General features: G+C 47.5%; 2 protein-coding genes across 5 annotated transcripts in view; one reads left to right on the forward strand and one right to left on the reverse strand.

The window, feature by feature from the left end:
• The window catches only part of CENPP (centromere protein P), a 193,638-nt gene that overhangs the window by 28,823 nt on the left and 137,081 nt on the right, over positions 1 to 27,734 (forward strand). For all 4 annotated transcript variants that reach the window (XM_072599214.1, XM_072599215.1, XM_072599216.1 and 1 more), the window contains exon 5: positions 9,279 to 9,375. In XM_072599214.1, the coding sequence (XP_072455315.1) occupies positions 9,279 to 9,375 (97 nt within the window). The remainder of the gene's footprint in view (positions 1 to 9,278; positions 9,376 to 27,734) is intronic.
• On the reverse strand, positions 14,682 to 27,274 carry OGN (osteoglycin). The gene is made up of 7 exons (XM_072599219.1): positions 26,952 to 27,274; positions 25,782 to 26,004; positions 22,446 to 22,512; positions 21,306 to 21,464; positions 18,530 to 18,732; positions 17,718 to 17,813; positions 14,682 to 15,493 (listed from the first exon to the last, which is right to left on the reverse strand). The coding sequence occupies exons 2-7, from the start codon at positions 25,926 to 25,928 to the stop codon at positions 15,323 to 15,325; spliced, it is 843 nt and encodes a 280-aa protein (XP_072455320.1). The 5' UTR covers positions 25,929 to 26,004; positions 26,952 to 27,274; the 3' UTR covers positions 14,682 to 15,322.

The following is a 27,734-nucleotide window of genomic DNA, read 5'->3' on the forward strand; positions in this document are numbered from 1 at the left end:
TAACTAGTTCCAGGTATTTCTGATGATTCCTGTTTCATGGTAAAGATCCTCTACTAGTCTAGAGAATTGTCTCTTCACGTATAAGATGAAGTTTATTAGAGAGCTGTCCCAGCCTTTCACCTCCTCCTCTGACTGTGAAGCCAACTCCTATTCATCACACACAGTTATTGATCGTTTCTGGCAGAAGCAGAAATGTACCATAATCCCTGTAGGTTACTGTTACTGTTTTCAAATTTGGGAAAGTTCCTAAGTCCAAATTCCTAAGTTCTTCATAATTTCCCTTGACAACCCTGGGACAAATTGTTTACTGGGCTGTGGTCCAGTTGCCTGTGGACTCCAGGAGCAGGTTTGAATTTTAATTAAAATTTTTTTCAGTCAGCAAAAATCTGCCCTCTTTTTTCTCTCCCCTGCCCCCCAACTGAGAAAGGAAAACAAAGCACCCTTACAAACACGTATGGTCAAGACAAACACATATGGTCAAACAAAACCGATTTCTTTGTCAACGATGTCTGAAGGAAAAATAAAAGTGTAATATAAAATCGCACAGATATGTACGTGTCTATTGTTTACGTATGTATATATTTTATGTGAGTGTGTATGTGCACACACACCTCGAGGACAGCTTGGTCGGTGCTGTCTTGCCAAGTCCTTTCCACACTTGGGCCTCCTGCCCCTGCTGGACACTTGGTATCTGGCCTCTTCAGTCCAGAGCCCACAGTGCCTAGCAGAGAAACAGAAGCAAACCTGAACACATCTGCCTTCTCTCTGTTCTCTGCTACTGCGGGCTCATGTCCACCCTAAGGCAGCCGGGGACTGCTAGTCATTCTTTGGCCTGACCCTTCTTTGGGGACCAAGAGAAAGGGCCCTTGTTGAAACCCGCGGCACCTGCTCATCCTTCCTGCTCAGACCCCTTTGTTCAGGACCCCACTCCTCTCTGGGATTCTCTCTGCTCCCACTGTCCTTTATTTCTCTATTCAACAAACACTTATTCAGCGCCTACTGCATGCAAGTTGAGTGGCAGCTTGGCATATCCAGTTGAGGTCTTGGTTTGGATCCAGAAGACAATAGGTGAAGTTTTGCCTCTAATATACATGACCATGAGACAGAATTGACCATTCATCCCTCAGTGCCCTTGGCTGCTCTCTGAGAATGAAAGTTGCTATCTGTATGTGTGGATGAAGATCCCACCACACCATTGTAATCTTACTCAGGTCTAGATTCCTTGCATTTCCATCACTATCACCCCCCCAAAAATGACACGTTTGTACTAAGCTCTCTGCGGATGAACCCCCAAAGGAATCAGGCCTTCCTGAGGGGCTTTTGTCTTCTGGAGGGCAATGGTGACGACAATGGCTGCTCATAGTAGTAGCTAGCACTCATATAGGGCTCTAAGGTTAGCCAGGCACCCATATAACTCTCATCTAATCTTCATAACAATCTTGGGATGTAAGTGCTCTTGTTATCCCTGTTTTTGCATATGAGGAAACTTGGGTGAAATGACTTGCCCAGGGTCCCACAGGGAGCATTCAGAAGTGTGCAGATCTGGGTGGACCCCCTGAGGAGCTCATCCTGTTGGGCAGCTGCCAGCATCCACCTAGGTTTCCATGAGCAGTCTATCCTTCTTCCTCTGTGGCCTGGCTTCTCTCACATCTTGAGGCCCATCACCAGGGAGGCCCATCCCTCCCGGGCTAACGCCCCCCAGCCTTCGACGCCTTGGAATCAGCCATCCCTCCCCTGTGGACACCTGGTTCCAGCACAGGCCCTGCAGCCAGCATCTGTGGGAGCTGGCCCCTGGGGAGAGGTGCCCTTGAACTTCCCTGGACTTGGGCCCTAGGAGGGAGCTCCTTGAGGCCAGGGCATGTCTTGCACCTCTCTTGTGAGCTCTCGCACCTCTTCTTTCCACTGCCTTTTCTCCACCATCTGAGTCTCCTATCTGTCTTACAGTCTTCATTTTGTGACCTCCACCCATGACCAGCAGCCCCTGTTCCTGGGTGGGAGCTCTGAGCCCAAAACCAGGAAGGCCTGAGTTCAGATCTGGCCTCGGACACTTGGACAAGTCACTTCATCTGTTTGCCTCAGTTTCCTCAGCTGTAAAATGGGAATAGTAACCATAACACTGGCCTCCCCGAGGACCTTTAGCACCAGGTTAGCGCACAGTAGGTGCTGTGGAACTCTTAGCTGCTGTTGCTGTATCCATACCTTCCCTGACTGGTCCTATCCACAACCAGCCCTTCTTCCTTCTGTTTCCGATCCCAGCAGTGGTGCCAAGGCAACCACTGAGCCCCTTAACTTTGCACTGCCTGCACAGGGCTCCTCATCCCTGGGGATCTTTCTGGTGTCTTCTTTGTGCCTTGTGGCCATCAGGCTGCTGGAGGCTGGAGCTGCCTTCGTGGCCTGCAACCTAGCCAGAGGCTCCTTGGCCTCCCTCTGGAGGCTCTTTTGTGCATCCTGAGCAGGCCTCACTGCTCTCTCCAGATCCAAGCTGGTCAGGTCCTCTTCAGTTTGTGTTAAGAAAACAGTAATTGAATTATAAGGCCCCAGCTGCTTTTTGTTTTTTTGGTGCCCCTTCCTGGGCAGTCCTGCCCTGCTGCTCCTCTTTCCATCCTGACCCTGTTTTCCTCTACAGATGTAGCTCTCCCTGGGGCTTCCAGTCCTACCTCCCCTGCTCCTCTCCCTCACATTCTGTCCAGATCTGGGAGTTCTTGTTAGCAGGCCAAAGGATTCTTTGACGCCCAGGTCTAATCCTTTGATAGAATTCTCTGGAACTGGCCCTTGCAAGAATTCCTGGCGACCCAGAGTGGGGCTGGTCTGGCAGCCTGACTGGCAGAGTTTCCAAGTCTTTGTTAAGCCTGAGCCTGTCCTTTCCATCATCAGACTGCTGCAGTGCCTGGGGCTTTGTTCCTCTGGGGCCAGATACTTTCAGAGGCTGGCCAAAGATGAGACCTGCCCTGAGTGCTGAGCTGGCCCACACCTCTTCCATCCTGTTAGCTCACCTCCCGCTAGCTCCCACTCCTCACAAGGTTTTGCCCACACCCCAGAAACCATGAAAAAGGCAGCAGCAAAACTGCTTCCCAGTGACCTGTCTGGTGTTTCAGGGTGATTGCAGGAGGAGTGCAAAAGAAGGGAGTGTGCCAGGAAGGATTTAGAGACGTTCTTTAGAGATGAACTCCACAAAGACAGATGATATTCATCATTTGGCTTTGTCCGAGTGTGCACTGGGCTCCACCATAGCCGCCTCAATGAAGGCGCCTTCTTGGAGAGCTCCTTCTGCTGCCTGATGCTAGCCCTGCTAGCAGACAGGCTGACGTTGTTGGCCAACAGTGGGGCCCTGGCTGCTGTTGGTGACGCTTTCATGGGGCTCATGTCAGCTCTCTGCTAGGCCAGATGTCCTTCCCCCTGTGGAGTTGAACCTGATACCCCAGAGGAGAGCTGATGAAATCCCCCTAGTTTCACTCAGAAGGTGAAGGCCAGCTGCCAGGCAGCTCTCCAAAGCTCTCACCTTTAGCTGAGCTGGCTGGCCCCAGAGGCATCTCGGGCTTTCCATATCCAGACCAGAACTTGTGCCTTTCACCTGAAGCCTCCCCTCTTCCCAACTTCTGAGGATTCCAGGCATGGAGCCATTGTGTCATCCTGCCTCAGTCTTCTCATCTGTGAAATGGGGGTCAGGGCAGCACCTCCCTCCCAGTGTTGTTGTGAGGATCAAACGAGGTAATGCTTGTAAAACACTTAGTGCAGCACCTGGCACATAGTAGGCACCTAATCAATGTGTGTTCTCTTCCTGTCCCCCAGGAGGTCTGACACCACCCCTACCACCTTGTACAATGCCAAGCACATAGTAGGTACTCTGGAAAAAAACACCCTCATGTTGTGTTTGTGGTCACATTGAATAAAGCCACTTGTCCATTCATTCGCTTGTTCCTAAGCATCAGGCGGGACCGTGTTCAAGCTCCACATTCTCAAGAACTCTGAGAGATCAAAGCAAGAGGCAGCAGTCTCAGTACAGCCAGTGATCATAGGGCACAGCTCTTTACTTCCTGTGTGTCCTGCCCCCCTTCCCCCTCCTCCTCAAAATCATGTCTTCAGATGCATAAAATGCATAGAACTACAAAGGAAACCAGTGCCTTAATGTAACGATCAAATTGTTTTGAGAAGGATTTCATGGATCCCAGGTTAAGGTCTTTCCTGCTCTCAAGATTTTTGGGGGGTTAGACATTCAAAGAGATGATATCTGTAAAGCCTTAGCACATCCTGGGTACATAGTAGGCACTTCCTAACCCTAAATGCGTGTCCCCTTCCTTTTCCATTCAAAACTGAATGACTGAATCAACAAATGAAAGTTTTGTCAGGCTCTTACCCTAAGTGCTGAATGCTGTGCCCAGGGCCAGGGATTCCGGAAGAAAGCCAGGACCCTAGAGGACCAGGCTTGCCAAGAAAAGGAGATTGGCAGCCCAGGAGGGCGCTCTGATCCTAAAGGTTCTTGGGATGGTTCCTGGGGTCCAAGTGGAAAATACGGTCTCATGCTTTCCAGGAGCCAGAGCAGAACTGACTGATCATGGCTCTAGAACCATAGTGGAAAAGAGGTGAGTGGTTGGGCCTGCACAAGAGAAAAAAGTTGTTTCCAGAGTCCTCTATTTATGCAACAGTAAGTGTCCTTGATGATGATGACAGCCACAGTACTAGCTGCCTTTTAAGAATACTCCCCAGTCTGCAAAGCCCTTTACAAGAATCTCATTTTATCCTCCCAACAACCCTGGGATGTAGGTGCTATTTTCCCCATTTTACCGATAAAGAAATTGAGGCAGGCCAGGTGAAGGGACTTGCCCAAGGTCATATAGCTAGTAAATGCCTGAGGTAGGGTTTGGACTCAGGTCTTCCTGACTCCAGAGTAAGACATGGCCCATGGCCTTGGATTTCCCAGCCATAGAGTTTTAATTTCTGTAATTCAGAAAAATCCACTGTAGATTCGTGGAGTCATGTGAGTACCTCCTCCACGGTAGATGACATGCTTTGATGCTCCTTGGTTTTGTCTCCATGGGGCCCAGTATAGCAGTTATGGAGGTGGTTTGTTTCCCAGGATGGCAGAGCCTGGTTTTGGTCAGTTTCTCCTTCTGCCATTTGACGATTCATGGATTCCTCCCACCTCGAGCTCACCATCCTTGTCCTCCTTTGCCACCTTTACCTTTCTCCTCCCCACTTCTCCCCTCCCCTGCTCTCACCTTTCCTCTTTCCACATAGGAGTGGATGCTCTGCCCAAATTGGCTCAGAATGAATGTAAGTAATGGTTGTTTCGGTTTGGGAGTCTTCCCCTCCCAGATCTTTTTCTTTTTTAAGAGGCCATTCTTTGACTCATTTTGTTTATTAAGCCTTAATCACTGACTGGGCATTGCCCCAGTGAAACTGAGACCTGGGAAAGATCTTAGCTTAAAAAGGCCCACTTCTCCCCCTGCGTCTGGGGCCACCTCCAATTGTCCTGATGTGCATCTGGCCTCCGGACCCAGATGGCTCAGGAGGAGAGAGTGGGGCTGGTGATCCTGCAAGCCCAATTCAGTTGCATGTCATGGTCCCACCTCCCTGATGTCACAGTCCTGTTTGAGAACTAAGGATAAACAGCAGCTGCCAGCCTTTGATCACCCCAGCCCTTTCGGTTTTTATTTCTTTAATGATCAGCAAGTTTTTGTCCAGAATCTGGCTGAAAGTTTTCATTTCTGCTTTTGAAAGCCATTTATTTCCTTTGACCGTTTTTCTGTTGGTGCCCTGGCCCCACCTGCAAATTTGTACCAGCCTGAGCTGTGCCTTTCCTGTTGCAGAATCACCTCTATGTTGTCCCTTAGTGGTCTGTATTGTGGTGGTGCCCAGCATTTTCCAGCGATCCATCTCCCAGAACCTTCCTTGATCTCCCTGGACATGCCATCCACATCACACAACAAAACTACCCCTGCCTAATCTAATCTATCCACTCTGACCCCCAACTCTACCCCAAACCTCTCACTCCTCTGAATATCTCTGTTTCCAGTTATAGCAATGCCATCCTCAATTACCTGGGTCCAAACCTGGGAGTCATCATTGACTCTTCCCCTCCTGATCAGTGATTGGCTAAGGGGGATTCTACCTCCCCTCCCTTTCTTGTGTCCCTTGTGTTCCCTCCTTTCTACTCACAGTGCCACCCTCCACTGGCTGGAGCCCTCCATACCTCTCTGCCTCTTAAATCAAGCCTTCTGTGTGTCTGTGGTGTCTCCTGTCATGAATTCATCCTTCACTTGGTTGCTTTTCTTTTTTTATTTTATTTTATTTTATTCTATTTTTCTTTTTTTTTTTAAAATTTATTTACTTATTTAACTTTTAACGTTCATTTTCACAGAATTTTGGGTTCCAAATTTTCTGCCCCCTTGTCCCCTCCCCCACCCCAAAACACTGAGCATTCCAATTGACCCCATCACCAATCTGCTCTCTCCTCTATCATCCCTCTCTGCCCTTGTCTCCATCGTCTCCTCTGTCCTGTAGGGCCAAATAACTTTCTGTACCCCTTTACCTGTATTTCTTATTTCCTAGGGGCAAGAATAGTACTCGACAGTTGTTCCTAAAACTTTGAGTTCCAACTTCTTTTCCTCCCTCCCTCCCCACCCCCTCCCTTTGGAAGGCAAGCAATTCAATGTAGGCCAAATCTGTGTAGTTTTGCAAATGACTTCCATAATAGTCCTGTTGTATAAGACTAACTATATTTCTCTCCATCCTGTCCTGCCCCCAATTACTTCTATTCTCTCTTTTGATCCTGTCCCTCCCCGTGAGTGTTGACCTCAGATTGCACCCTCCTCCACATGCCCTCCCTTCCATCATCCCCCCCACCCTGTTTATCCCCTTATCCCCCACTTTCCTGTATTGTAAGATAGGTTTTCATACCAAAATGAGTATGCATTTTATTCTTTCCTTTAGTGGAATGTGATGAGAGTAAGCTTCATGTTTTTCTCTCACCTCCCCTATTTTTCCCTCCATTAAAAAGTCTTTTGCTTGCCTCTTTTATGAGAGATAATTTGCCCCATTCCATTTCTCCCTTTCTCCTCCCTTGGTTGCTTTTCTCATCTTTGTGCTTAATCGAACCCTTCCTCTTCTGGAAGCCCATCTGAACTTGGATATCATAGTCCAGGGGTGGAGGCTCTACTGCCTTTGGGGGCAAAAACAACATAGTATGACAACCTTTGCATTCTCCATTTGGTTTCATTCTCGAATGCTCTCATGATGACTTAGCCAGTTGGATCTCTCCATAGCGACTCTTGAGATTCTTTTTGCCCTGTGTTCCTGCTTTATTTGGCAATGGTGCTCAGAAGCTTTCATCACAGTGTGTCTGGCACATAGTTCTTTAGGAAGGGCCTGATTCTCTCTTTATTTCTCTGTCTGTCATCTGTCTTTCTCTGCCCATTTATCTATTGTTATATCTGTCTCCATCTCTATCATCCTTCCATCCATCTATCCATCTCTGTCTGTTAATCCATTCATCCATATTATTTTTCATGCATCCATCCCTGCTTCTACTCATCCACCTCTCTCTGTGTCTTGCTGTCGTCTCTATCCATCCATCTAGCTCGATTATCTCTCGCCATCCTCTATCTTTCTTTGTACAGGTTTATGAATGAGGTGATCAAGTCTCTTCTAGGTTCTCAGGTTCTTCCTCACTCCTGCCCCAACCATAAGGGTGTCCAGAGCCCCTCTCCACTCAGCTTGAGCTCCAGCTTCCTCCCCTTTGGTCAGAGAGCAGTCAGTGTAGCACTGGGTGGAGCTGCCCTTGGAATCAAAAAGACCTGGTTCTGACCCATACTGACTAAACAGCCCTGGGCAAGTCACTTTGCCTCCATCTGCCTCAGGATCGTAACAGCACTGACCTTCCAAGGTGGTCATGAGGATCCCATGAGATGATGCATGTGGAGCATTTGGCACAGTGACTGGCCCACAGTAGGCTCTTAATAAAAGCCTTCCCCTCACTCCCCACTTTCCTTTGTGCTGTAGATCTTTGGCTACGCCCCACCGTGCCCCCTGAGGTCAGTAGGAGGGTCTTCCAGTTCCCATTGCTCTGTACTACAGATCTCTGTAATGGGGATGCACCTAGAAGATACAATTTCCATTGTTTATTCTTATTTATTTTCCTCCAACTTATTTCTCTTTAAAAATACATATTTACTGATGTCCATTTCTGTCTTCTACAGCATTCAGTGAATCCCCTCCCACAATGCCAGCTCTTAGAGCAAAGGATTTAACAAAAAGAAAAACCAGTTGAGCCAAGCTGACCCACACCTGAAGAAGCTGTGCTTGATAGACAGTGCAGCATCTCTCCTCTGACCTGGCCCCCACCCTGGTGCAGGCCCTCAGTCCCTCCTGCCTGGGCTCTGGCACTTGGTCTGTCACCTGCCTTAGTCTCTCCCCATGCCAGTCCATCCTCCATTCAGCCACTCAGTGATTTTCCTAAAGCTCAGCTCTGATCATGTCAACCCCCCAGCCCCAGGCACCCACACCTTAAACTCCAGTGGCTACCTGTGGTCTCCAGGAGCAAACACACAGTGCTCTGCTTGGCTTTCCAAGCCTTCATAACCTCTGACCTTTCCAGTCTTCTCACACTTGACTCCCTGACATGTCCTGTTTAGTGTAGGAACCTCAGCCTCCTGGCTGGTCCATAAACAAGAGCCTCCATCTCAGGGCTCTGGGCCTTCGCTCTGGCCATCCCCAGACCTGGAATGCTGTCCCTCCTCCCCCTCACTGCTGACCCCCCTGGCCTCAGGCCCGGAATGCTGTCCCTCCTCCCCCACACTGCTGACCCCCTGGCCTCAGGCCCGGAATGCTCTCCCTCCTCCCCTTGACTGCTGACCTCCCGGCCCAGCTCCTACAGGAAGCCTTCCCAGTCCCTCTTAATGCCAGGGCCTTCCTTCTGTTAAGTGTCTCCTCCTCATCCTGCATATGTATTTTACTTTGTCTGTATTTCTTTGCACATTCTCTCCCCCATTAGATTATGAACTCCTTGAGCTCCCATTTTGTATCCCCAACCCATCCATGGGGCCTGGCACATAGTAGTGGGTGCTTAGTAGATGTTAACACTGGACTTCTGACTTGCTGTGTGCCCATTCTCCCTGCCTTTGAGCGAGCAAGGGCATGTTTCACGTTTGGGGGCCGCTCCACCATCGTTGTCCTTTCATTGCATTGGCTTTCATTTGTTTTGTTTTCCAGTCATTGCATACATTGTTTTGCTGGTTATTGATATTTCTTAACCTTGCTTACAAGAGATTTTATTCCTACAGGACAGAAGAGAAACGGGATCTTTTCCTGTTTTTCAGAAGCCTTTACTTTTTCCAGGAGTGGTGTGAATACCGTAAGCGGACCTTTCATTACTTCAAGGTAAGGTCCAAAGTACACATGCTGGGTCATCTGAAGAAAAGTATATTTCTTATTTGTCATCTTTGTATTTGTTATGTTAATGTCATGGCCATGTTCTGGTATGTTCAGATGCTACAATTTCTTTGGCCAATCCCCCGTCATTGGACAATGAGTCATTTACAGTTCTTCTGGGACTATGTCTGTAGGCATTTCCCATCAGTAACATCCATAGATATCAAAGGATACAGACTTTGCTTATCAATCCACAGTGTTCTGTTAGCCTTTATTACAAGAGTGGGAAATCTTCCTTTCTAAAGCAGTGTGCTCATTCGCGGTCGGTACTCTGCACAGTAGCGGCAAGTGGCTCAGACGTGCCTTCTCTGGTTAGCTCACTCCTGTTCCATGTGGTGACTGACAAATCGATGTCCTTTCTTCATGTTCCACACCCTCTTTTCTCCAGGATAATGTGTCTTCCTTGAAATTAGTGGGCCAGTTTGTCTTGAATGTCAGACTCTCGGAGACCTTTATGGATGTGTTGCCTCGGGGTCCCCCAGCTCTTCCTTTATGTGCAATAGAAGTCCCTCTCCTTGGGCTCTTGCATTTCCTTCTATTGTTGAGTAGTTACAAAGGAGGAATTGTCTTCTTTCCCAGAATTGCAATGAACTGAAGGTAACATTTCCATTTCTACGCACTGTGTTTTTAATTCTTACGTAATTGACCTGTTCTGAACTGACCACGATGCACGCACACGTGTGTGCCTGTCTGTCTCAGCCCGCTGTGGCTTTCAGGTTGACCTTCTGTTTTCCTGCTCAGTTTTCCCCGGATACATTTTCATGTTGCTGAACTTTTGTAGATAGAAGAAATTGCTTAGCATTTCGATTGATGTTGAATGACGCGGTGTTGTCAGTGTATTGATTTGTCATCCACAAGTGAAGCTTTGCAATCATCTGCTCCACATTGCCAGGGTGTCTTGGTCATTTCCCAGATTTTTAACGTTTCTTGGTGTTACTATATGTAGGATTATTCTTGGTGGCTGCATTTAGAATATAACCATATAAAGTATGTTTGTAGCTTCATCTTTTATTTCATTGAATTATAGAATTTATTTTCTCAATTCTTTTTTGTTTTTGAGACCAGTGTTTTTGGATCCTGACTTTTATCCCCTAGAGTTGCAATGTCTTCTAGCACTGTGCCATCTACCTACTTGATAAGCATGCCCACCATGCCTGATGGTGATTTAAGACAGTAATGTAAAGAGAATGAGCTGCAACAGATGGACAGCCAGGGTATTGTATGGCTAGGCATCAAATGTAAGAAGATCTAGATGTGGGTTCCCATTGTGTATGACCTCTGGGTTCCCAACCTGTTGGGTAGCTTCTCTGTGTGTGACCTCTGGGAAGACGTGGAAAAGAACCACAGAGAATGAGAAGGCGTGAATGGGATGGGTATACACTACTTAGTGGTTGAAACCACCACTGAAGTCTGTTTCTTTTCATGTATTCTGATTGGACCCAGGAGCCTGGGTTCAAGCCTAGTCTCTGACTCTTGGTAGCATGGTGGCCTTGAGTAGTCCCTTTACAGCTCCTCACTTCTTTTCTCCTCTCTAAAAAGGGAATATGAACAGTGGTCCTTTCTTCCCAGGGTTGTTATGAGAATCATTTGGGATATTTCAGCCCTAGGAGGGGAGTGCTCACATTTGACAAATTGAGACCAACTGAGACTTGCATTCTCTCTAATTCTTCTTCAATTAAATCAAAACCAGTAAAATTTTATTTTGTTCTTATTTATGTTCTATACAATACTCTCATTAATAAACTGTGTATGTATTAAAATTTAGTGAGTTCTTTTTAATAGTGTTTTGGTATATATGTAAAAATAGCTTGTTGATTTTTAAATGAAGTGGTCAAGCTTTGAAAGGTACAGTCACTAATTAGACCTGAAAACCTTATTGGCTTAAATTCATTTTATTACACAGTTAATATTTTGCATATAAATTTGCATATAAAACAGATAAATATAATAGTATGTGATTAATTAACAGGCACCCAATACTGTCTGAGTTCAGCTAAAAGGGTAGGTTGTTATGGATTGGAGGGGTCAGAAAGTGACTTTGGAAGAAGAAGGTTGACTTGGTTTGAATAAAGAACCGAGGAGAAAGCCACACCAGACTGGGACAACAGTGGTGCCAGTCCAGTGAGAAGGGGAGTCAAGTGGCGTTGCTGAGGCAGAGAGTGACTAGTATCTGCTAGATGCTTATTCTTCTGATCCCCAGGAGATAGTTCATGGGCTCTGTTCTGACAAGGTTCGCATTCATTGTTTTGGGGGCTTGAAGTGGCCAGAGACACCCAAGGAACCCCCAGAGAGAGGCTGGTAGAAGTTGAGGATAAGGAGATAGTGTGCTGGTTGTGCTTGGAGCATGTGTGTGAAGTCAGTCTGTGATGATTCAGGCCTTAGGCTCAATGGTCAGAGTACTTTGGTCTCTCCTCCCTTCTGAGATCCCCTCTTCCCTCTAAGGCACATTCTGCAGGGTTAGAATATAATAAATAGAAGCAAAGGTTTGTTCCATGGCAGTTGAGAGACCAGTCTGACAAGAGAGGACAATTTGTGTTGATGATATGAGGGAGATGAGACCAGGTTACAGACCTAGGTCTGCAGAGAGGCATCAGCCATGCATGGAACTGTTCCTGAGTTGGAGTCAGGAGACACTGGGCTTTGGATCCTCCCTCCTGTGCTTACTTCCTCACTGGACCACAGGGAGTTCCTTTCCCTCTCTTGAGGCTCACTCTCATCAGAAAAATGATGTATGGAAACTCCTATAGTATCTAGCTCTCTGAGCTCCTTGATAGGCTCCAGTGAGATAGTGGGTGTACGCCAGGTTAGGACCGTTGGATATATATACAGAGAAGCATGAAGCCAGGCTAAGAATTCAGGACTTTGAACAGTTAGGTATGATTTTGTCATTTCCCAAAAGAGAAGAGTGAATAGGATTTAGAAGCCTTTAAAACACGGAATTCTATAGTAGTTCTTAGTCTTTAAAGATTGGCTGAGAAATGAGGATGAATTGATTTTTTTCCCTTTGAACCTGTGTTAGACAGAGTCCAGACTGCAGACGAATGCAGAGGTTGGGGAGCTTGACATTGACTCCTGGGAAAACTAACGGGGAATTTGGAATATGACCAGGGAGCATCTCGAAGAGGCAGTGGCAATTCCGAGCAGTTGTCATGGCCTCATGCATCCAGGTCTTGCCTGGCTCCACTTTCTTCCTTCCTTACAGAGTTATTCGGCTCGTAGCTCTGGGGAATGTGTTAAATCATGTTTCTCTGGATTCCATCAAAGAATTTCATTAAGAATTTGTTGCTGTTCTTGTGGAAAAGATAGGGAGGTGTGGACTCCCTGATCTGACATGGAGTTGGCTGTGGTTGAGTGGGCAGATCGAAAGTGTAGCGACTTCCTGGGAGCGAGGTCTCTGCAGGAGGGGGACCCCAGGCACCTGGGCTTGTGTAATTAGGGACACCAAGCAGGAGAGCTGGTTCACTAGATGACACTCAGGCTTGAGCAGAGTCTAATAGGGCAAATCCACCGGGATTAAAAAAATCCACAGTGTCCAAAAGGTCAGCTTCATGAATACAAGATGGAGAAGGCCTTAGAGCTTCACAGGTCAGCAGCGTGATCTGGCAGCCAAGAAAGCTGGTGAAAGCTTGGGTAGAACTTTCAGGAATAAGGAGAACAGAGTCCCCCTGGATCTCTGTATTGGGCACACCATATTAGGAAGCATTGTATTCAGCTCTGGGCACCATGGTTTCAGAAAGATATTGATGAGTTTAAAAGTGTACAGAGGAGAGCAGTTGGCCTGGGGAAAGGCATTAAGTCTATGTCATATGGGAATTCTTGAACGAAATGAAGATTTTTAGCCATGAAAAGGGAATGCTCAGGGCGGGGGAGGAGGAGGGGTCCACAATAGAGGTTTTCAAGTGTTTGAAGGACTTTACTGTTAAAGAGGAATTGGGTTACTTCTCTGGCCCTAGAAGGCACAACCAGGAGCACAGTGGGCAGAGGTGGGTGAGGGAGGAGGTTTGCAAAAGACAATTTTAGACTTGAATTCAGGGAACTTTTCCAACAGAGTTGTCCAGAAGTAGCATGGGCTCCCTTGGGAGGGGAAGGGTTCTTTCCCACTGGAGGTCTTCAAACAAAGGTGAGCTTACCATTGGCTGGGTGGTTTATACTGGGAATGTTGTTTTTTTGTTTTTTTGGTATGAGTTGGTCCAGAAGGAGCTATTTCAACTCCAGAATTTTGTCATTTTTCTCAATAAATGATGTAGTTTTGCAGAGACGTTAGGTTGATTTGCACCTAGAAGCCATGGACCAATACAGGACTTCCCCAGTAAGATCCACAATCCCTCCAAAGAGATTCTCTGAGATTGAAGATGATAAATCCTTATTGTCCAAGTGATTCTGTGCCAGTGGACTACCAGTGTCCATGAAGGATGGAGATGGATAATGAGCTGGTCCAGAATGGGAGAGAAACAAGAGAGTGAACCTTATCACATTTGGGAAATGACAAGTAGCTTTCAATTCCTAAGCTGCAAATCTTGTCTTTTAAATTCTGCTTCTGTCCTGGGGATGCTGTCTATCTACCAGACATAGGCACTATGATCTCAGAAGAATAATTGTGGGTGACTCACAGGTCAGTGGAAGTAAACACATCAGGGATAGCTGGGCTGCAGCAAGTGACCAATGTGAGTTGTGTGCACAGCGTGGCATCAAGGTGGGCTGGGCATGGTGCAGGAGCCTGTTGTCCTGAAATAATACCATGTCTGCAGTCTGTTGTGTGGGCTACTGATGGAGGATTTATTCAAGGACATGGAAAATAGTCTTACAGAATGAGAAGACAGGAAGGAAGATGAGCAGTTTTAATTTCTGTCTGTGGAAGGAATGTCCACAGAATTGAGGTCTTGGATCTGTTGGAAAACTGCATGATTTAGTATGTGGGGACTGACCCATTCCTTGGACCTGCATCTGAAACCTGAGCTCAGCCAGCACATATGCACATTCCCCTCAGTAGGAAGCATGATGCATCCTCTGGGGCTATAGAAGGAGAACTAGACCAGGAGCAGAAAGGCCGGAGCTCATTGCCCAAATATAACTTTTCCTAAGTCATCTCACCTTTGTGCAAGCCTTGGCATCCTCACTTATATAACAGAAGTGAAGATAATGATTGTGTTAACTACCTTAGCATTGGAGGGAGCAGATCCCCTGAGCATAGAGAAACATCCTGGGAACACTGCCAAAGGAATCCTCTCCACTGCACCTCCCCGAACTAGAGCAAATTACTGTGAATGTACATTTTATTGAGGCTTGACCAAAGGAATGAAGAAGTCAACTCCAGTTGAAAAGTTTGTATGAACACATATCTCATAGAAGACTCTGCCATATTTCATGGCATAAAACAGTAATAACTCTGTCTCACTGATGTCAGTCCAGCTTGCAGCAATTGTGGGTGCCTGAAAGTGTTTCCCTTTGAGCCAGGGGTAAGGGCAGGGAGGCGTCACTGCCCTGTAGATACTTAGTGGCCATTTGGAAGGACAGTCCTGGGTGTGTGTGCACACTTACATGTTCATCATGAGGAGAAGAAGAAGGCTCCCCAAGCTTAGACATGGATACAAGAACAGTCACAGTGTGCCTGACATCTTGACTTGAACCACGTGGGTTAGGTGGTGATATTGATATCAGCTAGTCTCAGTTATTCACATTATGTTACATTTTGAACTCAAAATGTAAAGTTTTCTAAATATTCTGGTTTAAAACAAGACCAAAAAAAAAAAAAAAAAAAGAAAGCTTAAGTTCCTGAAAGCTGCCAAAGGGTATACAAAAATATAATTAAATGAGACTATAGGGTCCTTTAAATGAAGGGTAGGATCATCGGCCGTCTTTCCCCTTTAGGATATAAATGTAGCTCTATGAGCCTTGGCTAATAGTATGTTCCAGTGGGCAGTCTTTTCAAGCAGATAAAACTGTTCGGATGCTTTCCCAAGAGTATTGGGTTGCCTTCCATTCTTATCTCATCAACATGGCTCCGAATGTAACGCGTATCATTGGATTTGCAGAAGGTGTCATCTGTGATGTCAGCTATGTTGTTAAACTGGAACACAAAAGAGATGGGTTAAGAGTCTAAAACTATTTCCCTCTGTTGCTCTTGGGAATGACAAGACAAACTTCTTTTCTAAATAGAACACGCTTACCCAGGGCAAGGTAAGTGGCACATTTGCTATTGCTCTGAGCCTGGGAAACCCTAAGTGGGATCAAAAGAGTCAGATATGCTTGAAACAACTGAACAACAAAGAACAACAATGGGGAAAGCTTCCTCTCCAAGGCAGGATTTTGAGGGGCAGCTTGGTGATGCAGTGGATAGAGCTCTGGACCTGGAGTCAGGAGGATCTGAGTTCAAATCCAGCCTCAGATACTATGTGACCCTGGGCAAGGCACTTAATCCTGCTTGCCTCAGTTTCCTCATCTGTAAAATGAGTGAGAGAAGGAAATGGCAAACCACTCCAGTGTCTTTGCCAAGAATACCCCACATGGGGTCACAGAGAGTCAGACATGATTGAAATGACTGAACAGTAGCACATCAAGTTTCCTACTGCATCCAAGGCCTTTTTAAATGCACTGTAGAGTGTTAAATGAGTGGGATTTTAATGGGTGGCTTCTAGAAAGGGGCATTCTAGGCATGACAGGGTCAGGGGGTAGAGTGGGCTAGACAGATTGTATCGGAATGTGACAAATAGTCCAGGATGGCTGGAGTCTACAGTGTGCGAGACATGCTGAGTCTGGAGATGTAGGTTGTAAGTACACTTGAGGACTTTCAGTAGAAGGTGAGAGAGTGGGGCTTCATTCAGTTGACTTTTCAGAGTTCTTCAGAGTGTGGTAACACTAATCTTGTAGGGGCCTAGAGACTGGATCAAAAGCTACTTTGATAGTTCAGGTGAGAGAAAATGAGAACCTTGAGCAGGGTGACGCCAAAATGATGGACAGTGGGGTATCTGTGGGTCTGATTGACAGCTGGTTAGATGTTCAGGACAGAGCCAAAGAGTGGCTGGGAATGAAGTTTGGATCCTGGTGGTGCCCGTCATGAAACAGTGAAGTCAACAAAGAAACATTGCTGTGGGGAGGATGAACTTGTGAACAAATTGAGTTGGAGGCACTGGGGAAAGCACTTGCAATGCCCGTGACTGGGCATTAGGGAAGTTTCCTTATTGATGTGGAGCTGGGAGCCATGGAACCCATCCCTTGGAAGGAGATCTTTCTCTCCCCTCAGTGCCTTGGGAAGATTGTTGAGCCTAGTTAACGTTTCTGGTTGTTATTGCTAATAGTTATAGCATCTAGCATTCATGTAATACCTACTATGCCCCATACACTGTGCTAAGCACTTTACAAATATGATCTCATTTGATCCTTACCATAATAGCTATTAACTGTTATTCCCATTTTACAGTTGAGAAAACTGAGGCAAATAGTGGGTAAGTGACTTCTGCAAGCTAGTTACATGACTTATCACATAGCTAGTAGGTATCTGAGGCTGGATTTGACCTCAGCTCTCCCTGACTCTAGGCCTAGCATTCTAGCCACTGAGCCATCTGAGCTGCCATTTCCTGAGGGATTTCAAAGGAGGAAAGGAAGAATGAGGAACACAAGTGCCTGTTTTCTTCATTTTTTAGACCAATGAGGAACACAAGTGCCTGTTTTCTTCATTTTTTAGACCAGTTTATTGGCCTCTTATTGCCTTAAAGTACAATTGTGTCGTGAAATCACTAAAAAGCTGATCTAACTCTGAGCTTCCACCTCCTACCCATCCACTGGCAAAGATGACAAAAGAGGATAAATGACAAATGTTGGAGGGTCTGTGGGAAAAGTAGGACTCTGTTGGTGGAAATGATGAAATGGGCAATTCAGAGGAAACCAAAAAGACCCCTGTGAACTGATGCCAAACGAAAGGGCAGAACTGACCCAGAAAAAACAACTTGGAAGGATTTGTGAATGCTGGTGAATGTCGTGATAAGCTGAGTCTATGAGAGACAATGAGCTTATCATAGAGAGGGAGGGAGAGAGGAAAGTCAGGTGAGTGGAAGGAAGGAAGGAAGGAGAGAGAGAGAGAGAGAGAGAGAGAGACAGAGAGAAGAAACAAAGAGGAAGGGAGAGAGGAAAGGGGGGGAATGGAAGGAAGAGAGAGAGGGAGAGAGAAAGGTGCTCAGTGAGTCAGCCAGCAGCATTTGTTGCACTACAGGGGAGTCAAATTTAAGGAATAAAATGACTCCTAGCAGCATAAATTTGAATTAGATCTGACCACAGGTTCAAGACCATTGTTGTACCTGAAGGTGAAGGATTCTCAGGCTCTCTGGCAAATGTGGTGGCACAGACTCCAGTTCATTGTGGTCCAGGTAGAGGAAAGAGAGATTATTCAGCTTCTGTAGGAAGGAAGGAGAAGGGCCTTCTGTGTCAGCCTTCCTTAGGTGGTTTGGTCGGAGGCCTCTTTTGGGCAAGGAGGCAGCTGAGGGAGGCAGGTGGGGCTCACCTGAGTGCCTTATCCTCTTCTGCTATGGGCTCCTTCCCATTGGCCATGGCAGTTTGGGGTGGGGGGCATCAGCAAAGGCTCTGCAGAAGTCAGCACCAAGCCTACAGTCTTTGGAAGGGAACTGGGGGCTCTATCATTTGAGAGTTGGACAGCCCGGGCAAAGATGTGTGGGCAGGAGATGATGGAATGTGGAAGAGCATGGAGGCAGTTTGCCCTCTGCAGAGAGTTGTGTGTAATCAGTCTGGAAAGAGGGCCTGAAGCCAAACTGAAAAGGGCTTTCAATGCCTTCAGTTCTGCAGAGAAATGTGGGTTCTCTCTTAGAGGCACTAAGGAGTCACCAGAGGAGTGAGAGGAGTGTCGTGGTCAGACCCACCTGGGCTTTAGCAGTAGGAACTGCATGGAGGATAGACTGGAGATGGGCAGTTAGCAAGGGTAGAGAGTCCTTGTTTCTAAGTTTAGACCCAAGGACTTGTTTCCGAGGTTAGACTCAAGGCCTTCACACTGGCAACTATAGTTAAGTGGATACCGGGTGGAGCAGCTTCAGCCTGTGTATTTCGTTGTTCTAAGGACTTCCTCTTTTTTTAAAAAATGGATTAAAATAGTTCTTACCTTGAATGTGTTTGCTTTGATTCCTTTGCTTTTGAGTTTGTTGTGTCTCGCGTTAAATAAAGTCAGTTTAGATGGCAGAGCTGGGAGTTTTAACAGCCGGTTCTCTGCAAGTGTGAGTTCCTCGAGCAGGGAGAGTCTGGAAAAGGCCCCATCCTCTATGTCTTCTATCAAGTTTCCAGTGAAATCGAGTCTTCTTAAGTTAGCTTGAGGGAAAGAACACAAAAATATTAAAAGCATTATATTTTATTTCATCTTAACTAGGTCCTGTTCCATCCCAGTTTAAAAGTATAGAGATGCAATCCCTGAGCAGCCACTTGGTCCAGGTCTCACATTTTGCACCTGAGGAAATGAGATGGAGGCAGTCAGGTGAATCAAGGGCCAATTCTCTTTGTCACCTTCTGTGGCCCAGTGTAGAAACTAAGTAACCAAAAGTGAACCACAGGGTTCTGATAGGTGATGATTCCTGCTAACTGCTCAGGCCCTGGGGAGACAAGAGGCGAGGGAGCAGTGCATATCTGATGCCAAGTACGATTGACAGTGTAAGAGAGAATCATAGACCTGTTCCAGGAGGGAGAAATCCCTTTGCTTTGCAGAGTTCAGGGCCCCAAAGCTGAGCCTGTGATGTTGCAATCAGGAGGGATCTCATTCCAGCCTCAGGGATAGACTGCCCAGGGAGGGAGGTGGCATTTCAAATTTGAGAACTAGCCAGTGGTCCCATCTGGCCAGAATGTTGAGTGTGTGGAGCGATGGGGTTGGAACGAAGTCACAGCTTCACTGGAGAGTTTGACTGAAGCCACATTGCAAAGGGCTTTAAACATTGCCCTTGGATGTTGGCGTTTTTGTCTTGAGGAAGGAAGGAAAGAGTGAAGGCTTTTGAGGAGGGATGTGACAGGGCTAGACTGTATGCGGGAGAACTGGAGAAGAGGGCAGCTTGAGGACATGGTTGCCAGGTCAAGAGGCTGTTAGAATAGTCCATGAAGTCTTGAACCAAGATGCTGCCCCAATTCTGAGCAGAGAGGAAAGGGGGGGCTAAGCCCTGGGAAAGTTTGAGTGGCCTCTGGCTCCATGTAGGGCCACAGCAGGATGGGCAGCCCAGGAATCTACAGTGATCCTGGCGCTGCCAGGAGTAAGAAGGGCAGCATCCCCCAATGGCTCAGATGCACTGGGAGGATTGTGCACATTCTGGGAGCCAGAGTTTGAAGAGGTTTGCATATGTGTCATGTATGAATGAGAGACGATCCAGAACCTGGCTGTCTTCAAAGGGTACTAGGGAGCTGCTGAAGGGATGGATCGGTTTGGTTCTGAGGGTCTGAACAGAGGAAAGAAGGGGTGGCCTAGTGCAGGAAGGTGGAAAAAGGGAGTAGAACTTGGAGCTCCTCATCACTGGGCTCTGTGAAGAAAGGAAAGGAAGAAAATGCCGACCTGGAGGAGAGAGAGGGGCAGCAGGTGCCCCCACTCTTCTCTGAAATGGACACAGGCAAGGTTGCTATAAAAACACCTCAGACTCCACAGGGACCAGGCAAAGGGTCAGGAGGGAAAAGGGGATTGTCCCAAACCAGACTCCCAGGTCCTGAAGAGAGGGTTCCAGGGAAAGAAGCCAGAGAGGAGGAGAATCCACGTGGCTGTGGTCAGTCGGCTCTTAGCTAGCTGGGGAATGGTGACCCACTTGTGGTGTGTACGTGGAATGGAACGTGAGTGCCCACCAGCCACCAGGAAAGATATGTGTCAGAGATATGCGGGTCACGGACTGATCCATAGGGAGGGGAGCTCCACCTGTTCAGGTACAACATGTGCGTGCACACATGCAGTTTGTACAATTATAAAGTGTTAGAAGAATATAAAGAAAAATCATCTTGAAAGATGTAAGATTACAGTGATCGCAGTGAGCTCACAGACGGAGGTAATCTGACCAAGGGTGTCACTGGCCCTTCCTTCCCGAGAAGCGCCAGCGTTGCAGAGTGTGCTCATTTGGTCCAAGGGCTTGTTTCTTTGCTCTCTCGCTGAATTGGTGCAGTTGGGGTGAAGAGAAGAGGAGGGTTAGCAGTAGTGATGGTAACCCTTTAAAAATGCACAGAAAGGAACAGATGGAAGATCAGATGGTGGCACAGAGAGGCCTCAAGTTTGCAAATAATGTGTGGAATTGTTTAAATTTAATTTTTTTGATTAAAAATTTTATTTTCTTTCCTTCCTTCCCCATTGAGAGAAAAAAAAAAGAAAACAATACCCTTGTAACAAATCCCACGGTCAGGTCAGACCAGCGTCTACACTGCCCACGTGGTGGATGTCAGTGGATATGCACCCACATAGACACACCTGGGTGTCTCTGGTTTGTCTGAGTGGGAGTGGCGGGCAGAGGCATCAGAGCCCTTCTCTAGTGGATGCTGCTGCTCGCAGAAGAGTTAGTCCAAGTGACTTGTCCCTAGGTGGTGGTGACTATTGTCTGAATTGTTCTCCTGGTTTTGCCCACTTTGCTGCGTCACTTCCCACCTGTCTATTAAGGTTTCTCAGAAACCATCTCCTTCCTTATTTCTTAGAATTCAATCAGTAAACCATTCATTAGACCTTCCGCTATGTGCCAGGCCCTGTCCTAAGTGCTGAAGATACGAAAAGAGACAAAGGATAGTCCCTTTCTCCAAGGAGCTCATGATGGAATGGAGAGTTAGGCAGGCCAAACACCAGCAGAGCGGTAGAGATCACAGACTCATCCTGCTGTATACATGGACATGCCCTGTTGGGGGTATTTGCATTCAGAATTAAAGAAACTTAATTAACTTACGAATCTCTGCAAAGTCTTTGGCCATAATCTTCTTGATCTTGTTAAATCTGGCATAAAGGTAGGATGTCTCCTTTGGCAAGGGGGGCACAGCGTCGATGTCCGTCTCCTCACAGTACACGGAGCCGCTGAGACACACGCACAGGAGGCAGGTCGGCATTTCTGAGGGACGACAAGGCTAGTGGGCACAGGCCTTCAGAGCCTTTGGGCCTTCCCCGGCCATGGCAGCCAAGGCTGCGTGCACCCAAAGGACCCCGCTGCTGTCTCTGCTTCTGTTGTCAGCCCTAACCAGCCCTGTCCTGCCCCTTCCTGGACTCTAGTTTGTACATCCAAGCCACTCTTTTTCAGGTGAGGTGCACACGCCACCATGCACATACACACTCATGTGTGCACGCACAACAGTTGAATGGCACGATGATATCACTCTCCAGAGAATACTAGAACTCAGAGAGACCTTTTAAAAGCCGTGATTAGCCTTGGAAACAGGGCCGACTGAAGCAGCGTCTACTAGTTCTGCACCCAAGTAACTGGCAAAGCAGAGGATCTGAGCTGAGAACGGCTGGAAGCTGACTGGGTGTGTGAGACAGTGACTGACATGGATCATGGAATAATCTCTCTGTGATCTGTCTTGTGTGTGTGATGTGTGTGTTATATGTGTAGTGTGTATGTATAAGTGTGTGGTGTGGTGTGTACATTGTATATGTGTATAGGTGTGTGGTATGTATGTGTGTGTACAGTATATATGTGTCTGGCTGTGTGGTGTGTGTAGTGTGTATGTGTATGGATGTATGTAGTGCATATGTGTGTCTGTGTGTGCGCACGCACATGCACTTGCCCAGGAACCACTTTTCTGGTCTTCCTTTTAACTTGGAGGAATCGCAATCAGTCAGTCAGCAGGCATTTGAAGCATGGCTCCTGGGCCAGGCCCTGTGCTACTGCTCTCCTCCCTGCCCCCAGGGGCTCATTATGTTCTGGGGAGGGACCCTGTCTATACACAGGCATAGATGAAGAGATTTTACTTCCCGGATCAGGATCCCCATGGGCTATTTTGGTAACTTCGTCCTGAGGTGCTTTTGATTCCCACCAGGCAGCACCTTCTAGAAATGCAGTTAAACAAAACCCAAGCCCAACATGAACCCTTACCGCCATCTTCTTGCTTGGCTGGTTGTTCCATCGCACTTTCATCATGGAGAATTGCCGTATCTTTTTTCTGTTAGAAAAATAAAGATGATCAGAAGTTACTTTATTTAGCCAAAAAGCAGACCCAACAGAACCCTGGCGATTGGAGGCTTAGGGTTGGCATAGGCCAGGCAGCCCTTGTTGGCATTATAACATGATGCATTTGCTTCTAACACAACTTGGTGCAGCCTGTCTGTGTTGCTGACTGGGTGTCGGTGGCCCGAGATCCCAGTAGAGGAGAACCCCCAACCTGCCTCAGACCAAGAAGAGCCCTCAGCAATCAGTACGTGAGTAGAGAGCCTGCTGTACTTTGGAAGCCATGCTAAGGATATGAATGTACAAGTGAAATACCTGAGGCTCAGGGAGCTCACCTACCAGCAGTGATGCTGTACCTTTGGAGTAGGCAGGCAGTAACAGGACCATAGGATGCACTCTCTGGGTTCTGGACCCACCTGGCTCCCAGGGCAGTCCCTGGAGGGGGTTGATTGACTCTCTTGCCAATCTAGGTGGTGCCCAAACCAGGAGAATCACTTCCCCTTCATGGGGAAAAAGAGGCAGGTCTGGTAATGTTGGGCTTCCAGAGCAGCTGCTGTAACAGCCTCTCCTCCAGCCCTGGATGTGCCTCTTCTAGGGAAGTCTATTGCAGCCCGTCCAGGCCTGCCCAGGCTGTGGACTTTTGTCTGTGTTTTCCCACAGGTTTGCCATTTTGCTGAAGACCTTCCCCAGTTTCCTCTCAGCCCTCTAGTGGCTGCCCACCTGCCAGCCCTCCCCACATGATCTGTTCATATCCCTGGTGCTATCTCTTACTCAGAAAAAAGCATTCATTAAGCATTTACTCTGTGCAAAGCCCTGGCAACTTACATGTGTATGTGCCTGGGAACTCAGGAAGTCCTGAGTTCAAATTCGGTCTTGGACACTTATAGCTGTGTGACCCTGGGCAAACCACTTCACTTCTCTTTGCCTTAATGCACCAGAGAGGGAAATGGTGAGCCACGACAGGATCTTTGCCCAAAAAATGCCATTGACTGCATTGGCATGCTACGGTCCGCATGACTAAATAACAACAGTGCAGTCCCTCCAGAGATAGTTCTAAACCATGGCTGCAGAACCAACTCACTGACCCTCTGAAGAAGCCGGCTAGCCATTGGGGGTTTGTTGTGTACTTTTCAAGAATGAAGACACACCAGCCATCCCGAGACTGGGGCCATGTGGCACCCAGGGCACTGGCCTGGGGTGTTCTCAGGCTGACTGCCCCTCTTGGTCGTTGTTGTCAGTTAAATAACATCAACCGCTATCAAAATGTGAACTCTGTGGAAACGGGGGGTACCTCATCCCTGCCCCACTGGGGCTGCCCCCTTTCGGTCCCCATCTTCCCTCTGTACCACTCATTAAGCTCCAATGGTTTCCCATTATTTTTCAGGTCAGATTCACATGGCTTTGTTCACAGCCCAGCCTCCCATCTCTCCCTTTAGGAGCTCTTTGGGTCGGCCCCCAACCCCCATCCCCCTGGCTCCTCAGGCCTGGCTCTCCCTCTGCTGTCCATGTGCTGTCTGTGCCAATGGCCAACTGCACTTCTTAGACAGGCCCATCTGGTCTCTCACTGGTGTTAGGCCCTGTGCTCCCCCACCCCAGCTGTTCATTCCTCCCTCCCATAAAAGGTGTTTGGATTTCCTTCATCCAGGGCTTACAGAGCATGTCCATGTTGTCTCAGCCCAGAAAAAGGAAGCTCCTTGAGGCCATTGTTGTCTTTGTAGATGCAGTGCCCACCACACAATAGGTATCTAGGAAGAGCACAGTGCTTACCTGGCCACAGTAACAACACCTCACATTCACATCCCTCTTTGAGGTCTCTGGGACCCTCTGATACATGCTTCTCAGACTCACAGAGGAGCAGGTGCTTGGAGTGAAAGCAGACTCATTGCCTGGCACATCAGTCAGTCAGTCAGGTAACATGGATTTACTGAGCACTTACTCAGGATCCAAAGTCCTGTGGTCTAGAGCCAGTGACACAGCATTGCTAAAGAGGAAATGTGAAGCCCTGCATGCTGGATGGGAAAACATTCTGGGGATCTCAGTGGACCTCAAGTTCAGGATATGTCAGTAGGATATGGTCTGAGAAAGGAGGTGGCATTAATTGCTTTAGACACAGTGTCTAGGACAGGGGAGGTGACAGTGACCCCGTCCCCCTTACTGGGAGAGGGTACGCCTTCCCTGAAGCACTGTCTTCAGGTCTAGATGCCACATTTTAGGGAAGATTGAAAACTGGAGGTTGAAAAGGGAATGGTGCATAGAAATTCCTGGGTAGAAGGAAGGGGAATTGTTAGGCTGGGGAACAGAAAGCAAGGGGTGTGTGTGAAGCTGGAGGACTAGACCTCAGGGTACGCACAGTAGGGCCAGATGAGTGTCGTGGCTTCTTTCCGCTCTGCTTTTGTGACACCCTCCCTGTGCCCCAACCCTTTGTAAGCCGGGAGTTTGGGCCAGTCCCCCCAAGACCCCCCAGAGTCACCCATTCATCTTTATTGAATTGAGGCCCAAATAAAATCAGCGTACACAAGGGGCATCTCCATGAAATCGTCCCTGCTTCATACCTGAAGGCCCCCAGCCAGCCTCTGCAGCATGGCCTCATGGGCCACACTGTGGGGACAGCCGCCTGACTTGTGTGGTGTCATAGAACCAGAGTTCTGGCGGGAATGGCAGTGGGAGTCCAAGGGATTTAAGTACAGCATTCGTTTTCTCTCCCTTGGTCAGGATTCATCTCTGATCAGGGCCAAAGCCATGGGAGGGATGGGCCGGAGGGTTTTCCCTGGCCTCCCGTACCCCCCCAATCTAGGGAACTGCTGACCATTTTTAGTACGTAAATGACCTCATTGAGAGTGATTTACAAGTATGGCCAAAATCAATATTTCTTGTGCTCTCTGGTTCCTGTGTTTGAATCCCCCTGGGATAGCCCTCTCTGAGAGGGCATCTCCCCTTTCCCTAGCCTGGCTGGCATCAGGCTATAGCCCTGGGCACCCCATGAGGAGATGCCAGCAGGTGCCACGGAATACTCACAGTGGACCTCTGCCCCATTTCACTTGACCCAGGACTTCCCCATTCTCCCCAGATTCTTCCAGCACGCTTGCTAAGTCTGGTGATTACGGACACTTCTCACTTTAAACACTCTAGGAAATCTATGTTGTGACAGTTGTGAGGAATGGTTTTTAAATCATTTAAATGGCATTCTGTCCTATGCGCATTAGCAAATGTCAAGGGCAGACATGTACAGTCTGTGTTGCTTGTGCAGTAACAGAAATACACTACCTTCATGGCTTTCCCGTCCTGCAGTGGTTCCTCATCATCCCATACTTCTTTAAAAATCTCTGTCTTCGTGCTCTGGGGGATGGGTGGGGCTGGCTTTACCCAGGGCATCAAGAGAAACCAAAGAAGGGTGACCTGCAGGGTCTTCATGGCAGCCCAGACCACGGTGCTCAGGTGGGAGTGGCTGAGGAGGATGACAGTGGGTGCCTGTTCCTACTTGTTGTGCCTAAGAGTGAGAGACAGACAGATGACAGAAATACAGGCAGAGACAGACAGACAGAGACATCGGGTCAGAGGATAGGCAAGGGCCATGGAGCCAGCAGCGCATTTAACCCAGCCCTTCCTCATGTTCATTAATTGCTGACCATCCAAATGCCAGAAACCTGGGGAACATTCTCTTGGCCACTTTCACTTGGAAAGTTCCCTTTCCTCTCAATGAAAAGTCCTAAACTGCATGAGTTATTTTCATTCTTGTCCGTGGTCAGATTTATGTTGCCATGGTCATCCTTCTATATCTGTATTATTCATATTCAAAGCTAAAAAGGCAGCTGAGAGCCTCTTCTGAGTGCAGCCAGGGCTTGACTAGAGCACAGACAGGAGCCATTTCCAGGGAAGCGGGGAATTAATTTAGGCTTTTAAGATAAACGCAAGAACAATTTATTCACGGGCTTATTTTTAAAAGCCACCGATCCTTTGTATTTGTCTTCATTCTGTGGACCGCTTTCAGACAGAAGCCCTCCCTCCTCCACCTCGGACGCCCATCAGAATGGGGTCCTTCAGCCTGAACCGCTTTGGAGAACAGCGGGTAAGGGAGGCATCCAGGGCAAACACTTTCTTGGGGTCGTTGGGAGAACGCCACAGTATTTCAAGTGGGAACTGTGGGGTATTTTAAGGGTTAAGTGGCTGTTCAGATGCTCGCCTCTGCGGGACTGCACATAAGCAGACCACTTCTCCAAATGTCCTCTGCCCCTCAGTGATAAATGTGGTCAAATGATCACTCTTGCAGCACCTTGTGCCTAATGCCATGGATTGAAAGTTGGACGATACTCAAAAATATTCCTTCAGTATTTATTTCCAAAGTTAATGGAAACCTCTTTAAAAGAAAAAAAACAATTCAAAATGACCCACACACAACACACAGCATTTCGAATAGTTTTGAAAAAGAGAGCCTACCGTGTCCGTGGTCCTCAAGTGTTTGTGGTTTGCTTCGGCAGAGATGCATGCGTGTGTGTGTGTGTGTGTATGTGCGCGTGCACGCCGTGCCCGAGCCCACAGTGGGAGGACGCAGGCAGCAGGGGAGGCTGCCGAGTGTTTCAGGATCTGCAGCGTTCTGGGGGCGGACAGTTTTAAAAGCCTTTTCCATGGGGGAGACGGCCTTGCCAAAATTCCTTCTCTTGTCGGGTGAGAGCTGTGCTCAGAACATTCCTGAAAAGAGGTGAATTAGACCAGCTCCAAGGATTTTTCCCTGAGCTCCCCCTGCCCCATGAGCGTCTTTGTTCTTGACTCTTGGGTGTACAATGAATTGTTTGTTTTAGTGGATATTAGTTTATTAAGATGGCCGAGATATTCAGTCATCTGACCCTTTTCCTATGAGACGCCCCATCTGTTTTCTGAATTAACTCGAGTGCCAAGCTCCCGCATATGTATTCTATTAATATACCTCCAGAGGAGTTCATATTTTAAAAAGTCGTAGCAGGAATGGTTTCATTGTTGGATCTGTTAGAGGTTTTCCTATGGCTTCCTTATGCAGTTTTATGTATAATCTCTCCCCCCATATACACCGATGACACATGTATGGATGTATGTTGTGTAGGCTTTACTTTTCTTGGTAAAACATTAATGGGAGTCAACTCACAATGGAGATCTTTTTTTTCACTCTGGGCTCAGGTATCCTTAGTCCTTTTGTGTGCTCTGGGAACAGTTTCCTCCTGTATTTTGTGATTTGGAAAGTGGCAT

Source organism: Notamacropus eugenii, chromosome 3 (genome assembly GCF_028372415.1).
Source record: "Notamacropus eugenii isolate mMacEug1 chromosome 3, mMacEug1.pri_v2, whole genome shotgun sequence".
Classification (NCBI taxonomy): Eukaryota; Metazoa; Chordata; class Mammalia; order Diprotodontia; family Macropodidae; genus Notamacropus; species Notamacropus eugenii.